Raw genomic sequence first — 16690 nt, forward strand, 5'->3', positions numbered from 1 at the left:
CTGGACAAGATACTGGCCGCTATTTATTCCCTCGTATTTTTATCCTGCTCCGTAGCGTAAGTGTTAGGGATAGCCTCGATGTAGTCCTTGAAATTAGGATTGCAGAAGTATCTGTAAAAAACTTTGTTAGCCACGTACTTGGACGCTTGACAAGACTCCACGTGTACGTACGCTATACTATATCTAGCCGGATAAATGTCGTCTCGACGGGATGGGGGTTCTACGACGCGATGAATGGTACTTGATATTATCGTTGCTCCACCTTGCTAGCAAATCGCCAGCGTTTACCACGCAGGTGTCCTCGATGGGCGCCGCGTCGACAAAGGAACCCGTCGGACTCTGTACCTGCAGACCGCCCTGGGAATCCTGGAATAGCAAAGTGATAGAGCCGTAATCGCTGTGCGCGCCGGTGCGGACCTGTCCCGGATTAATTTTAAACACGTCTCTCTTAACTTCGGGGTAGTGAAGGAGCCTCAGGGTATTATCCCCGACGTCGGTGTACTTGTCGAACCATGATTCTTCGATACCTAGGCCGACAGCGATGGCGCGCATAACTTCGATGTGCAATTCTTTGCACTTGTTATGGAAGTCGAGCATCGTCTCCTTGAAGCCTACCAGCTCGCCTTCTTCGTCGGGCCAATGATTCGCGTGACCGGGCTCGTCGTCGCGCCCGATTTCTAGGCTTTCCTTTAGGTCGGGTACTGCATCCCTCAACTTCTTAATGGCGTCCGTGTCCGTCAGGTCCGTGTTCTTCTCTCTGCCTGGCGCCGAGTAACCCCGGTTCGCCTCGGGTGTGGTCCAGCAGTGAGACATCTTGGTCTCGACGGGAAGCCTGAAGTACTTGGCCGACGTATCAAATACGTGCTTCCGGTACTCTGGCTTGACGGGCAGACCCTTCAGATAGATAAATCCGGATGTTTGAAACCCGCGAAGAATAGCATCGGCAGTCTGCTTCCTCTGTTCCGGGTTACCGTTCAGAAATTGGGAAAAGTCGATAAGCTAAGATTTACAGTGCTCAGCTATATGTCCTCGAGGCGCTTTACATGTGCAAGTCTGAAACCTACCGGGATGAACAAGCCATCGCTTCTGACAGCTGCTTCCTCCATTGCTTCTTTCAATTGGAAAATGTTAAAGATCGCTTGTCACTTTGCCTTTAGAATTGGTATACGTCAACTTAGGTAGGTTGATGAGGATAGGTTTATCGAAAAAAGAGTAAGACGAGTCGATGAGGAAGAAAGACACATCCTTACAACAAGTACACATGGCAAAGTGACACCGAGCTAGGATAACTTGTTTTTTATCTAAGCACACGAACCCACGAAATTCGGCTACATCCGACGAAAAGCGAAACTCTCTAACTTCTTTGCGAGACGGTATTCTAAAGCAAGAATTTTATCTTTCATCCGGAGCACAATACCTATCTTATCAAATTATCACTGCATCTGAACACGGAATCTAAACTAGAAGAGGATGAAAACCATTCGATATTTATTCGAACCTAGTAAGTTCACAATTACTTGACTAATTATATTAAGAGGTATCAGGTAAGAACAATCACTCTCCATCTGTTCGTAACTATATCTACAAACCCCGCGGCGTAGATAAGCGATTGCCCTATAGATCATGCATAAGATAAGAATCCAGAGAGGGGGTGTGATGTATTCCAGATAGCTCGAGTGGACACCTTCAAATATCACCTGCCAAATGTGCCAAATGTGGGGTATCATTCATGAGATTCGCATCGGCCAAGATTTGAAGACTACCTAGACATATGGGCTAGATCTCTATTACTGATTCGAGATAAGCTTCAAAATTTCACTCGAGTTACTTTACAAAGTCGGAATATTGTTCACATATCTTAGTCTCACATCATCTTGAGAAGTACTCATATCACATACTTATTCTTAACTCAACTTGTCCAGTGGTAAAATTGCTACGATGAGCTCATCGACACACAGGATAGTGGATATCCACACTCATATGTATCCCCCGGCATATGTACAACTCCTGGAATCCCGAAACAGCATACCCCTAATCCGGAAGTTCGCCGGCGCAAAGGAGCCCCGCCTCATCATCTTACCCGCCGAAGCGGAATCGCTTGACAAGATTACATCGGAAAATCCGGAGAAGACGTCATCTCACCTTCCCGGCCGACCGGTGACGACGCATTATTCCTCCCTTAGTCAAAAGATTCATTTTATGGACACGCATAAAATTGACATCTCGGTCATCTCGCTTGCGAATCCATGGCTCGACTTTGTCGCTACCGAGGACGGGGAGAAACTGCTGCCAAGTCCATCAACCAGGAATTTTCCGATATGTGCGCCGCGACTCCGGGCCGGCTGTTCTTTTTCGCAACTCTGCCGCTGACTGCCCCTCCCGAAACTCTTCTTGCAGCTATAGGACACATCCGCAGCCTGAAGTACTGCCGAGGGGTGATTCTGGGAACGTCGGGGCTCGGAAAAGGACTCGATGATCCGGCCTTAGTGCCGGTCTTCTCCGCGCTCGCCGCTAACAAGCTGACCATATTCCTACACCCGCATTATGGCCTGCCGAGCGAAGTGTGGGGTCCCCGCTACTGAAGAATACGGTCATGTACTTCCGCTGGCCCTAGGGTTTCCCATGGAGACGACGATCGCGGTGGCGAGGATGTACCTTGCAGGCGTATTTGATCAAGTGCCGGAGTTGCGCTTGATACTAGCGCATAGCGGCGGAACGCTACCTTTCTTAGCGGGCCGCATCGAAAGCTGTATCGTCCACGATGGTCATTTAGTCCAGGAGGGCAAGGCGGGCCTGGCCGACGGACGATATGGCAGATCCTTCGGGAGCAGATCTACCTAGATGCTGTTGTGTACTCTGAGGTTGGGCTAAAAGCAGCGATCGACGCTAGCGGGACCGATAGACTGATGTTCGGCACGGACCATCCATTCTTTCCACCGCTAAATAGCGACGAGCAGGGCGAATGGGAGAGCGTGACTTGGAACGCGGAGGCTGTGAGGAAAGCCTTAGGGATGCGACCGACCGCGGGAGAGCGGTTATGGGGGGTAACGCTATTGAGGTGCTACGGCTGTATGAAGATAGCTGAAGTTACTCTAGGTTTAAATATACTTCCGACGGTATTCCCGACGGGGTATGCTAACCTAAGTTCATGATTACGCGTGCTAATTCTTAGTTTGAGACTTGTAGTTGGCATGAATGATGAATATACCCGTGATCGTATACCTAAATCTACCATATGCAAACCCCAGCACCTTGACCAAGTCACATTAACTATAGGTTCATTGCAATAGGTTTATTACTCCTTGCCGACTGTTTTATACACTTTATTTGAGCGTGGCCACGATGATACCCAGTCCTTCCCCCGGGGGTTGGTACAAACCTTCGACAGCTAATCCGGCAGCAGGCAAGAGGTCATTCCATTGACTCACTACCCTTTCTTGAGATGAAAGGACAATAAATATCAAAACATCCCATAGTGCCGGAAAAAGAGGACAACCTTCTTCGGGTAGAATCATATCGTTGATGACAAGATACGAATAACCTTTCGTCATGGCAGCCGAGACATTTTTCAATATTTGAAGGCATGCATCGTCTTGCCAGTCATGTAAGACATACTTCATATAGTAGATTCGGGCGCCTAGTTTAATTAGTAATGTAGCCCCTGGGGTCTATTGAGATGGGTCGTAACAACTTTACCTTTTACAGGCGGTTCTTTGAAGAAGTCGATGGGGTATTTCTTAACCGTGGCGGGTAAGTCAGCGACAGGGCTATCAAGTACAAGTTGCTGATCTTGTAGGATAAGGTCTCCCTCCACGTCTGGAAACCTCTCGGAGAATTCTACAATGTCATGCCCGCGACCGCCGCCAATGTCCACAAGCACGGGCAGATCTTTGTTATAACCCTTGAGTAACTTCTCCTTCACGGGGAACCAAGAAACCCAAGATGGGCTGCTGCCTCGATCGGCTTCGAAAAAGGTGTTTGCGTTATCCCATGCTTCTTTAGCCTCCGGCTTCGTAAACCAAATGAAGAGAGGCTCTTCAAAGCCGTGGGTCGTTTGGAGAATTCCCTTCGCCGGATCGGTAGGGAGTTGATATCCTGCCCTCTTGAACCAATTGGGTGCTTCGATAGTGGCTGGTGCACATAAATCGAATCTTTTTAACCATCAGAAAGAAATCTAGTTATACTAATTTTTATAAGATTTCACTTACAAGTGTTTTACCATCCCTTCGCTAGTTCGTCGACTTAGGTGACTTGACCATTTAGTTGATCCGTATAGGCCGTTGCCTTTCTCAGAGACGTAGCCTGATGCCGTCAGTATGCGTAGAAGTCGTCCTGTCTTATGGTTAACATACGCAGACAAGAGTTTCTACGCTACCTACGGATCAATATTTCATCAGCACCGCTCTCTTTGGCGATCGTCTCTGCCGACACTACGTCCTGTCTTTCGAGCATACGAAATACGTTCAGCTCAAGACAAGTCCGAATGCACATCCAGATCATGGGCTGTGGCGAATTAGATTACCTTTGAGCTTAAATTTGCAAGGATCAATCTTACAGCGAATGCGACTTTCAACATTCCATCTTCCGGTTTTTCTAGGGTGTTCTGAAGCTTCCGTATCGCTTCTAAAGCTTGCACTCGTGATGATTCAGAGAGATCTGATCCTGGCTTTCCTGATAGCGTCTTGGTGATCGCGGAAGCAATTTCGAGGGCTTCGAGCCTCTCAGATTCTGGAAGCATATTGATGACAAGATGCAATTCCGAGACAGTTGTTGCATTTGGTCCTAGGAGAGGTTAATGGAAAAGAAAATGTTAGAGGGTTGTCGTTGAAATGATGGTCTATAAATTGAAGGATCTCTCGGGTTGCGTACTCCTACCAATGTTGTGCTAAAATCACACTTTGTATTTAAATTAGACGGATATGACCGAGGGAAATTCCTTAACCTGACCATGGCAGACGTTAGTGCTGTTCTCTTAAGAGTCTATTTTCAGTCTCATTCACCAATCCTACCTTGTGCGCAATACTCGTTACTTAAAGGGGGGTTGTCTTCATGAGGTATGTAAGCGGCGTAGATTTACAACGACTCGGTAGAAGCGAATCTGCCCCTATACTATTAGAACGATCATCCTCGATAGAGATTTCGTGACACGTGATATGAGCCTATCACAGGTGTGAGGAATCAGCTGTAACCAAATCGTATATGTTTTTGGTTTGGGAAAGATTATAGGGTCCCGTGTAGAGTGGGAGACGGGGGATCATCTAACTAATGTAGTTATTAGCAATGTTGACCAATACTTTCCAAGAATAAGGGGCGGAATAACATCCTTATATAGGACTAATGTCTAACGTCTACCTTATGGTGTACCTCTATTATATCGTGATAGATCCCCCTTTAACATGGCTTCACTCTTGAGGTTATACAAAGCCCCTCTATCTCATAATCCTCTAGTAGCCCTCTGGGTAGTCTTCTAGGTAGCCTCAGTGATAGTATACTTTTCTGGAGCGGTCTCTGAACTAATTCCTTGCCCAAGTCCCACACAAATAAGCTTTCCGCTAATAAAGCGGTCGTGAATCCAACGCTACTGTGATAATCTAGGATAGCCTCACCATGTTATGTACTCCCTAATCGAGGCTAGAAAAGCAAAAGAAGGATAGAGAGAATCGTTCCGGCGTCGTTGGTATCTCAGGATAACCTTGTCATGTCATCCTAGGATGTACTCCCTAACATACCTATGTAGTATCTCGCCGTACGAGTCTAGAAGAGTGAAGACCTTCGATTTTATCGTCATACTGAAGCACGACTATCGTCATCTGGGTACAAGGTTACTACTACGTTTTAAATAATATCCACATAATCTTTTTCAGTAACGTCTTCAATACTCATCTCACATAGAGTTTAGTGAAAAGTAGATAAAGTTACAGATACGTCAATTATTACTAGATCTTGACAGGTACTTATATTAGATGATACTCCCTTTCATGCGATGCCCCCTTTCGTGCGGTACGACTCTTCTGGGTAAACGGGTCAACTTATCAGGATACTGTATAGCACGGATTGAGAGGTAGGGACTCAGCTCTAATATAGTATGTGACCGTAGTGAGGCGTGAACTGGGAATAATTGGGGGGCGGGGACTTGCTAAGTTATCCTAGCTAATGATTCCAAGGCCTTACTGACGGGGCTCATACATAAAAGATCACATGGCTTTAATTAAGGAAATATATATCCTATATCCTACGTCACTTTCTAACCCTATTTCCTATTTCATAATAACCTTTGAGGGTAGCTAGCAAAGCCTTCATTTACTACCATTTCCTTCCCTCAATACTTATCATAACTCCAACTGGTCACCTATATTGCCTTGATAAAGGAAATGAAGGAATGGCCGAAAATGGTAACTCAGTCATACTGATTGCCCTGGCCTGGGGTCTCGGATCATTGGTTATTATTTTATGTGCTGCAAGACTTTGGACCAGAAAAAGTAAGTTGGGCGTCAAAATACGTCTGTTTGGTTACCTTCGACGTGCCTACGATTCGATCTTTCGTCCAATCCATCAGATCTGTCAACATTAAGAGGACATTCGTTAATCTTAAATTCTCTCAGTGATAATGGACCGAGCTAGCTGGGATGATATCTTCATGACTTTATCTGCCGTACGTTTTTATCATCTGAGCTATGTGGCAAGCCTAACTGCGGTCTAAAATAGGTATTCGCGATCATCTGCTCGATATTCGTTACGATCGCTGTTCATTACGGACTCGGCAGGCACATCGACACTATCACCGATCCTCGCAACAGAGAGATGGCAATAAAATATACCATTATAGCACCTTCATTTTCTCTCGTATCGTCGACGCTTAGCAAGATCTCTATCTTAATATTTCTAACTCGATTAATTGGAGTTACCGCTACGCGACTACATCTAGCCTGCCTCTGGACGTTAGGTACCATCTTAGTTATCGGAAACTTTATCGCAATAGTCGTCCTCCTCCGTTTCTGCATCCCTATCGAGAAACAATGGAGGCCTGAAGTTGAAGGGAGCTGTATAAGTCCCGTACTCCAGTACGTAGTGTTAATTCATCGATAAGAATAGCTCCTCACTAAATCATCGTCAAGCTCTTATAGCGGTATTATCCCGTCGGCATATACAGCATTCATGGATGTCCTCCTAGCCGTTTTCCCGTCGCTTATAATAACTCAACTCAACATTCACCGCAAGATGAAGATAGGCCTCAGCTGCTTGATGGGGGGTAGCATATTGTAGATACCTCTGATAACTTTCTACTTGCTTAAGTTTACTAAACGGTATGCAGTGCTGCCGGAGCTACTATTGCTAAGATCTATTTTATGCGTTCCCATAATCTAGGCAATCATAGAGACATAACATGGTCTTGGAGCAGCATCGCCATATGGTACCTGTAAGTTCTGAAAGCCGAGTCTTCGTTTGAGGATCTAACTGACTTGGAATAGCTGCGAGGTACGGAGAAAGCCCCTGAACGATGGTGCTAGGTTCTATTTTATATCATACTAATGTGTTTCAGATGCATGTCATAATTATCGTTGGTACAATACCTACTCTCTGGCCGGTTCTTAGGGTTTGTAAAAAAGAAAGGTGGAAATTCAGACAGCTCTGGCTCGTACCCGAATGCTTCGAGAACTACTGAGGGAACGGAGACGCTTAGGCTAACGGACATGAAAGGCGGTAGGAAGATTGGTCCGGCGACCAGGTTTCTCGAGACATCGACGACATGCGCACGGTAAGGTCATTTGATGATAATGGCGAGGTCTAGTTTAATCAACTCTCGGCTTTTATTCCATCGAGGAGGATTTCGGTTGGCCTAGTATTTAACGTTTTTTAGATTAAATAAAACCATGAGCTATCCAAGATCCGACCCCTTCGAATAACAACAGGTTTGTAAGAATAAAAGGTAGCCACTTCTCGTTATTCGTTCGCTTCATTTACCAAGCGTAGCTTTCACCCTATCATTACAACCTATGACTATTTCGAAATGTAGTTCTATGACCCTCAACGTGTCACGGGCTAACTTGATTTTTTGCAAACGGTTGCTGTTGGGGTCGGCCTTTTTCTCTTCCTGCGTTTTGGCGTCCATAGAGAAACGTGTGCAAGTAGAATATAGTCAAGATGCTTATCAATGGCCTCTTCTTCCCTCGAGGATAATAGACCGAGATTGTCGGGGTAGGTCATAAGGTCTCTCTGGAGGTTTAAAATCGCTCTAACTAGTTCATCGAGATCCTCTTCATCTATAATGACGATGTCGGGCAACGGGTGAATCTTATCCATGGTGGAAACTACAGAGGTTGAAGTTGGTTTTGTGTTGATTTGCCTTGACGATCCGCAACTTATTAGGGAAATAAGTAGGGTGTGTAGATGGTTTGGTTCGAGAAAGTGTATGTTTATAGGAGGTAGAAATATCTGGTGTGGGCCGATTTAAATAGATGCTGCGTTGCAATACCAGACGGATGATAGTATCAAGTACAAGGTTTACTTATGACTTGTTTAAATTACGAGTAGGTTCGCCTTTTGAATGAATTGAATGATTTTTCAGTTGCTGATTCACTACTCACCACCAAGGCGTAACAATCTACAGTGACTCGAATTTGCTCATCCAAAACCACACATAGCATATTCACCATTTATCTTTCACATAATGTTCCGCCTTGGTAACCGTAACCTTGTTTTCGAAAACGAGGTTACCAAATGCCTTAAATTTTTCTACTTGCAACAAACCTACTGTTAATGATTCTATAGTATCAAGTTCATCTATGACAAAAACAGAGTTACTGTCAATCGCCGTGATATTATGACTTGCATATTGATATTTCATATTTCACAATTAGGAGAATCTTTTACGAGAAAAGCCACCTAATCACGTTAAATCACACAAGATAACGTATTACAGAGCCAACTATGTGACCAGGTGCTTATTAAGTCAGTTGTATACCTTGGGTACTCAGAAACGTAACTAGTTTGCTATGAGATGAAAAATTCAGTCAATTTTCTCAGACTTGGTTTTCATAGAACCTTGAAACTTGGAGGGATTCAATTTTTTAACGTTGTTGTATTGTCAAAAACAAACTGCTGTTTTCCTCAATAGCAAAAAGAAAAAGAAAAGATTCTTGATTCCGATATGAACTGTTGACTTCGAAGAGTTGACAACATCTGCAAATTTGAGGATTCATTCGCAGTTTGCCTAGTTATCAATAAGCCAAACATCTAAACCCACTGCCATAACCCAGCATGTACCTTGTGTCGAACCCGTACCCACCACTCACGGATGGATCTTGCTACGCCTTCGCCCGCCTCAATTACGACCTTATCACCAAAGCTCAGAAGCCCGGAGGTTAAAAAATGGCAAAAGGACTACCTCTAGAAGCCTATAAGGGGGGGCACTCTCATCTGGAGATCGGGCCGGTCAGTTTCAGTAGACCTTGCGAAATCCATCCCAAATACCGCGATACTTATCATTCCAATAGACATCATCGAGGGCTGATTACCCTCTAACCTATGCATATCAAGGACACAAGGTAAAAATCTTGGGGTTATGCTTGTATACTCCGAAATAATTCGCAGTTATTATCAATTGTAACCTTTTACCCGTTAAGACGTTCCCCCCATGGCTCATCGAAAGTCTAGTACCTAGAAATCTTGGCTATCGAAGTAGGTTAGGATGAACTGGCTGAATAGTTTTAATTATACCTTTGACCTTCCATTTAAGTCTCTATTTAAAGTCAATAGACTTTCCCCAAGAGTAACTGGCGTCCTCCTTGATTGACAGAGTTGGGTGGGACCGTTGCAAAATCCCAAATATATTCCGGAACTTACTCCTATTTTCGTGCTGGTATACGAAGTTATCATAATCTCTGGTAACTCCGAACTTTTTCCATTTTATCATTTCGCCTAAACCAAACCATTGCGCCCGGATCTAGGATAATCACTATCGTAGGTAGGTTTTATAATACTATAAACAGATTGGTATTTGCTAATATATTAATATGCAATTGCCTGGTGAATAGTTAAAGAGTCAAGTTTTCAATAGTGTGAAAATCGTTGTGGGTCCAAATCATGACTGATCGCGTACCCCGTCGACGTTGATGAACACCTAAAGTATGAAAAATCTTAATGAATGCGATACATATGCCGGATTTAACATCATTGTCAGAAATATCATGCTAGGATAGCAGGTTGCCGAATTCCTTTCGGTGCTGGGATGGGTACACACCAGTTCACGACAGAGCCAATCAGAGTTGAGCAATAACTGATAATCGGAAAAAGACTCGATGGCGACACATCGCGACATCCCATCTCCAATTGTCATCATCAATCTCGGTAGAACACACCGTACATAACTTTCTGGAATTTTTGCTTTTCTACCTAAACATTTACTTTCTCTAACGCAGTGTTGCTATTGTAATTGAATATGACAAACTGCTTGGCTAATAAATAAATATCTTGGCGTTTAAAGCTTCAAATCCTAGTAGTTGACGACTTATACGCAGGTAAAGACTCAATTGTATGTATCAACTACGTGACATGCTCAGCTGCACTACCCATTTGTACCTGCAGGATTTAAATACTATAGCTTCATTGGAGACCGTGGTATCGAATATGGAGAGCTATCTCCGTGATACTAAGGCGTTCTGCAATGTCCATCACTGCATATCAAATGTCATCATCTCCCGTGTAAGGAGGGGCAACATCCTAGATAAGGAAGCCCATGTTATAAGTCTTGTTTAACTTTTTGCCTTTGAGAAACTTGTTTTGAAGGCGAGGAGACTTATTCTAGACCAAGCTAGCGCGTGCGTATCAGCTATTACACCATAGTCGCCATTCAGCCATGTTACAAGTCTCGATCTATATATTTGAGCGTGCTAGAGATCTTTAAAAAATAGTTTCCGGGTCCAGACCTAGAACCCCCCACGCCCGGGGACCTTGAGCTAGATCCCTGGCCGGTGGTAGTACATAGCTAATTATCATGATCAATGATACCATTCCACCGGCGTCGTGGTTCCCTCCTCCTAGCCCCTTACTAGGCGTATATAAAGCGTAAGTCCCGAGATCCTGGGATTATTTCGATAAGATCGACCAGAGCTACCTTCCCAAGCGAATGCTGCGCCAAGATGGCAACCGTTCTCGCCCAAGATATTGGCGACAAGAAGACGCCTACCGAGTCAACTATCTCGCTCGATAGTGACGGCATACCGCCATTGGGAGTACCGAAGGAAGAGAAGCGCTTTTGGTTCCAGCGTAACAAAGACTTCGACATCAACGCGATCGCGACACAGGTAATAATCTCACACCAAACATACGAAGTGCCTACAGGAATAACTGACAGATATACGTGCATAGCCCAGCGTATTTGACGATCCCCAGACGGTAGAGAAATACCAACCCCGCGATGACTGGTACGTCATATCGAATTTGAAAAACCTTGTGGAATCTCATCCGGAAATAGGGAAAACGTACACCGTTTCGATCCGAAAGCACGTTGGACGTGGGCGGAGGAATATGCGATCGTCCGGAAAATAGACTGGAGGATTATGGTCTGGGCCTGCGTCATGTTTATGGCGCTTGAGTTGGATAGAGCGAACATATCGCAAGCTCTGACGGACAACTTTCTCAATGATCTTAATTTGTCAACGAACGGTAAGGCTAGTCTGTAAGGTGACACTCATATCCATGGCGCTGACGAGTTGTCAGACTACAATCTTGGAAACAGCGTGTTCAAGTTATCATTCTTGATTGCAGAACTACCCTCCCAGCTTGTGTCTAAGTGGATGGGACCCGATCGATGGATTCCGAGTCAAATGGTTCTGTGGTCTATCGCGGCCGGGGGGCAATTCTGGCTTTCGGGTCGGAGCTCGTTTTTGGCAACGCGGGCTTTGCTAGGAATAATTCAGGGAGGGTTTATCCCCGATGCGAGTAGCCAATATCAGAAGCTTTTAACTTAGTTGATGCTGACTGTTTATCTAGGTTATCCTATACCTCTCATACTTCTACAAACACCACGAACTAACCATTCGCCTTGGGTTCTTCTGGACTATGATGAGTGTCGCCGATATCCTCTCGGCGCTTATCGGTGCCGGTCTTCTGAAGATGAGAGGAGTTCTCGGGTATTCTGGCTGGCGTTGGTTGTTCCTACTGGAGGCCTTGATAACTCTGATCGTGGGGCTATTCTCATTCGTCCTAATGCCGGCTGGCCCCTGTCAGACAGCTAGCTGGTTTCGAGGAAAGAATGGTTGGTTTACGCCCCGAGAAGAGACTATCATCGTGAATAGAGTGCTTCGAGAAGACCCGAGCAAGAGCGGTATGCACAATCGCCAGCCTATAACTCCGAAGCTGTTATGGAAATGTCTCCAGGATTTCGATCTTTGGCCGCTGTACATCATCGGACTTACCTTTCAGATCCCCTCTGTTCCAGAGCAGCAGTACTTGACACTCTCGCTCCGGCAGATGAAGTTTGACACCTTCACATCAAATCTATTATCCATTCCATATACAGTAATCCACAGTAAGAAAATCCAAGTGTCCTTTATAATGATATAAATCCGCTAACTGCACGATATAGTCTTTACGATGCTTGCAAACACATACGCAGCTGAAATATTCGGGGAACTCACTTTCGTCGCGATGATTGGACAATTATGGATCCTGCCTTTCTTGATATATCTTAATGTGGCCGATACAGCGAGCGCAAGTAGATGGGTCATCTGGACTGTGACAACTCTCTTACTAGCATACCCAAATGGTACATCCTCGAACCCCTATCCTGTATTCTTGGGAATCTACTCACAATCGATTATTAGCCCATGCTATCCAAGTCGCCTGGAACTCGCGGAATTCCAATACCGTGCGATCTCGTACAGTGTCAGCTGCATGCTACAACATGTTCTGCCAGGCCGGTGGCATCATAGCATCGAATATCTATCGGGTAGACGACGCGCCACTCTACCGCCGGGGTAATCGACAACTCATAGCTATTCTGGCCGGAAATATCGGCATATACTGCCTCACTAAGGTATACTACGTCCTTAGGAATAGGTACAGGGATAAGAAATGGAATGTCATGAGTGCGGAGGAGAAATTAGAGTATCTATCGACGACAACTGACGAGGGGAATAAGCGTTTGGATTTCCGATTTGCGCATTAAGATGACCGTAGCTTATAAATATACGCATCCAATAGCTGAGTTTTGAAGAATTGAAAATATCCAAGACCTTGAAGACTTGAAGATACTCAATTACAGGTGCATATCCAATAGCGTGGTACGACCCCTATTTTCGGATTAGGGAGTTATCATACCATACTCCGCTATTCGATGTCGTGATAGTAAATATGCCAACCTCGGTTAGCTTGTGGTATATAAACTGGCCTACTATGTCATATTATCACTGTAAAGATCGTTCTGTGTGCCTCATGTAGGGTTTAAAATATATTTAGTACTAAATTCTGCTAGCTGGGGGTACGGGTAAGCATCATGACCTCTTCCCAGCTGTGATAAAAGACCGCAGTAACTCAGTGCGTAGATCAGCGCAAAAAATCAATAGAAAAGCAGCGCCGTGTTGTCTAGCTATACCAGCCTAGACGCGTAGGGTATCAATATCATCAACTCTTTTTTTTTTTTTTTTTTTGACCCGAAAGAATTCTCGCTCTTCTTTTACTGGGCCTTTGTCCCGATTCTAATCGGACTCTTCGAGCTCGTCGCTTCGCTCGAACGCATACTGGATCTTTGCTTCCATCGACTTCAGCGTGTTGATTCCAGCTTCGATTCGCTTCTTCTCTTCTTTGCCCTGGAGGACGTCCAAGTCCTCGGCATCCTTTAGCTTTTTGTGGGCTTCGAGTATGTAATCGATGTGTCGTTCATACTCTTTCCTCTTCCTGGTAGACAGGATCTCGTCATCGATGATCTTACCGTTGACTTCGCTTTCAAGATCGTTGATTTCTTCCAGAACGGTATTGAGGTCTTCAACGTTCTGGATGTCGCCTGAAAACGTCATCTTGGCTGGTTGTTAAGTCGCAAACGTTTTTTGTCGATAAGGTGCGGAGGGTAAAGGTACTTGTTGGCAAGTAAAGAGTTAGTAATTGTTGTGGGTTTAAGGGAAACATAAAGCAAGGTAGGAGAGTTTTGGACCCGGACATGTTTATATAGTAAAACATCCATAGTACCTAGAGTAGAACCACATCATGTATGAAGCTTGGCTTGATGTGGACGTGACGGGTGTAATGACTGTATCTTCAACACCGATCCCTATATTTCATACGTCAATATCGATTGACTTCTAGTTTGCAAGACGTGGGGATACAGGTAGGTTAATAGCAATTAAAAAACGACACATTCTTCATCCGATACGTCTGGGTGAGTCGTCTACTACGTCTCTCGTCTACTACGTTTCTAGAAGTAGATGCTTGGGTTCGTATTTGGTGAGTTCCTTATTAGTCGGAATATTCTCTAGGGAGGAATTATGTATATTTCGCTGTATTGTAAGTACATGCTACTGGAGGGAGGCCTGCTGTCATTACGCAGGCAAGTATCATTCGGTATACACAAGCAAGACATGTGTACCTTAGGTAGTTAATCATCATGTTTCCATATTACCTCTATGTGTCATATCTGATGTCCCCTGACTACTAGTGTTGGTTTGTCTAAGTCTACTTTGGTGGCAATCTCAATTTTCGGATGATATCCCCTCTATTCCAATTAAGCGTAGATATGAAATTAATTCTCATCTTAACATTAAGGAGTTTCATAGCCGCCCTTGTACCGTACTCAGAATTGCGATAAGGAGATCTATCAACGTTTCAACACACCCTCCTTTCTTGCAACATCTAATATCTGCTCCACCAACGGCTGCACGTCAGTTCCTTTGAGTGGCACCCTATGCGCACCGTCCCACTCAATCAACCTAGCAGTCCCTGGGTCGCAGTACTCTTCCAATAATTCGCGATGCAAATTCAAACCCGGGTCGCTGAGTCCGTGAACGTGGATAGTCGGAAGCTTTAAGACGTGGTTCCCGCTCATCATTTCCATTAGGTCTGGTGCACCTGTGAGGCCGACCTCTGACGCCCGGCTTAACATAGATGACTTGAATACTTCGGGGTCTAGGTTAACTATGGGTGCTCGTCCGGCCAGAAGCACGGCGAACTTCCAGTCGGAACCCGCCTGTGCCGACCCCAGCTTCTCGGATCGGATCTGCTGTCGATATAATATACTTGCGGCAATCTTAGCACCCTGGCTAAATCCGAGAAGCCCGATCCAAGGACCGGTGGCACCCGCGAGGTCATCAGCATCCATAGCGTCTTTCAGAGAGGCGTTAATGTCTGCAACTGCGCTTTCGTCTTCTAATTCCGGATGTTCGGGAAGCCAACGGAGCCATCTTTTGAATGGCCCGTGCTCTGCATAGACCGAAAGCACATCCGGACCGGCGCCAGACTCGTAAGGCGCCTCGGCATACACCATGCGAAAATAAGGCTCTAGCGTCCGCGACACTACGCGGCATTGGGCTCTAAAGATACGGGCATTGGTTCCTCCGCCATGCAAACAGAGGATGCGCGGTAAATGCAAGGTTGTATCTTCACGCTTAGTCGTCATAGTGCAATGTAGTTGATTTTTTGATCAACGTTGGTCAGGGTTTAAGTAACGAAAGAGGATGGTCTATGCGGGAAGGGTGGGCTATTTTAAGAGTGTAATTAAGTGGTTAAGTGGTTAGGTGGTTAAGTAAATGGCAAGAGGAGTGATAGTAGATGGGAGATAGTGGATGGTGGATGGTGGATGGTGGATGGTGGATGATGTTATCAAAAACTCCGTATCCGCGTCTATACATAGCGAATCGTAATCGGAGGGATCGGGATTCCTCACCAAAATATTCTTTTTAACCAATTAAAATGTTGCAATTTGATGATTGTTTCGGACTTCACCAATATTTGGTTAGTAAGCTGTGTCAGCTCATCCTCCGATAATAGCCTAGTGTTATAAGTATTATGTCCCTTTAAACTTGGCTTATCTTTCTTGTCAGATCCCGCAGTACTACATTAATTAAAGGCTTACATTTGGTTGGCAGGACGTAAATGTTTCCAATTTTTAATTGGCTACAATTCAACCAATCCAGTTCGAGGCTACTTCCGAATAGTGATAAAGAAGCTCAAACACGAAAAGAATTACAAGCCTTAAACCTTTAACTTAGTCTTTATATATCAGATAACAATAAGTTAACTCCAACCTTCAACAGTCTTAAAACTCCAATTCGATTAAAAAAGACCACCGCGCATTCTTAAATATTACATCAATACTCCTATGATCTACGAGGTTTCGTTGAGCTACTCGTGCCCACCGCCAAGAAGCACATCAAGACATCCCAGTTACTCGGGGTAGACTCCAATGCAAAAACGCCCAGATCATTCGTCGATTGAGTCAAAATCCAGATTACTGATAGTACATTAAACTTATAGGTAAATCCAAGCTTAATAATTATGCAATTTAACATGAACGCTTTCGGGTGCGTGGTGCCTATTTTGAATGCAGAAGTTGGTAGATGAAGATAGATTTACACAAGAAAAAAACAGCTTCTTTAAACTTTTTTAGTAAAAAAAGGTATAATTACCTACAATAGTAAGCTTATCGTATACTTAGCTACTATACTTAAAAGTGAATATCTAAACTACTCTACACAACATA

The 16690-nt window shown here is 44.6% G+C and overlaps 6 protein-coding genes across 6 annotated transcripts; 2 read left to right on the plus strand and 4 right to left on the minus strand.

Moving 5' to 3' along the window:
- Window positions 1–183: 183 nt before the first annotated feature.
- GL218_04945 (uncharacterized protein) lies at window positions 184–1106 on the minus strand (the record flags this gene model as incomplete). Its single annotated transcript, XM_033581577.1, has 2 exons — window positions 184–999; window positions 1065–1106. 2 exons carry the CDS (start codon window positions 1104–1106, stop codon window positions 184–186), a joined length of 858 nt encoding a protein of 285 aa, XP_033435782.1.
- Window positions 1107–2544: 1438 nt separating this feature from the next.
- GL218_04946 (putative uracil-5-carboxylate decarboxylase protein) lies at window positions 2545–2841 on the plus strand (the record flags this gene model as incomplete). Its single annotated transcript, XM_033581578.1, has 1 exon — window positions 2545–2841. One exon carries the CDS (start codon window positions 2545–2547, stop codon window positions 2839–2841), a length of 297 nt encoding a protein of 98 aa, XP_033435786.1.
- A 482-nt stretch (window positions 2842–3323) lies between these two features.
- On the minus strand, window positions 3324–4738 carry GL218_04947 (Demethylsterigmatocystin 6-O-methyltransferase; the record flags this gene model as incomplete). Its single annotated transcript, XM_033581579.1, has 5 exons — window positions 3324–3637; window positions 3697–4151; window positions 4209–4332; window positions 4380–4503; window positions 4556–4738. 5 exons carry the CDS (start codon window positions 4736–4738, stop codon window positions 3324–3326), a joined length of 1200 nt encoding a protein of 399 aa, XP_033435785.1.
- Window positions 4739–11138: 6400 nt separating this feature from the next.
- On the plus strand, window positions 11139–13168 carry GL218_04948 (uncharacterized protein; the record flags this gene model as incomplete). The annotated part of the gene is made up of 7 exons (XM_033581580.1): window positions 11139–11303; window positions 11368–11423; window positions 11474–11664; window positions 11719–11936; window positions 11992–12529; window positions 12587–12766; window positions 12825–13168. 7 exons carry the CDS (start codon window positions 11139–11141, stop codon window positions 13166–13168), a joined length of 1692 nt encoding a protein of 563 aa, XP_033435792.1.
- A 529-nt stretch (window positions 13169–13697) lies between these two features.
- GL218_04949 (uncharacterized protein) lies at window positions 13698–14015 on the minus strand (the record flags this gene model as incomplete). Its single annotated transcript, XM_033581581.1, has 1 exon — window positions 13698–14015. One exon carries the CDS (start codon window positions 14013–14015, stop codon window positions 13698–13700), a length of 318 nt encoding a protein of 105 aa, XP_033435791.1.
- A 794-nt stretch (window positions 14016–14809) lies between these two features.
- Window positions 14810–15607, minus strand: GL218_04950 (Esterase LovG; the record flags this gene model as incomplete). The annotated part of the gene is made up of 1 exon (XM_033581582.1): window positions 14810–15607. One exon carries the CDS (start codon window positions 15605–15607, stop codon window positions 14810–14812), a length of 798 nt encoding a protein of 265 aa, XP_033435336.1.
- Window positions 15608–16690: the final 1083 nt, after the last annotated feature.

This window comes from Daldinia childiae, assembly GCF_008694065.1.
Source record: "Daldinia childiae strain JS-1345 chromosome Unknown Scaffold4, whole genome shotgun sequence".
NCBI classification, from domain to species: Eukaryota; Fungi; Ascomycota; class Sordariomycetes; order Xylariales; family Hypoxylaceae; genus Daldinia; species Daldinia childiae.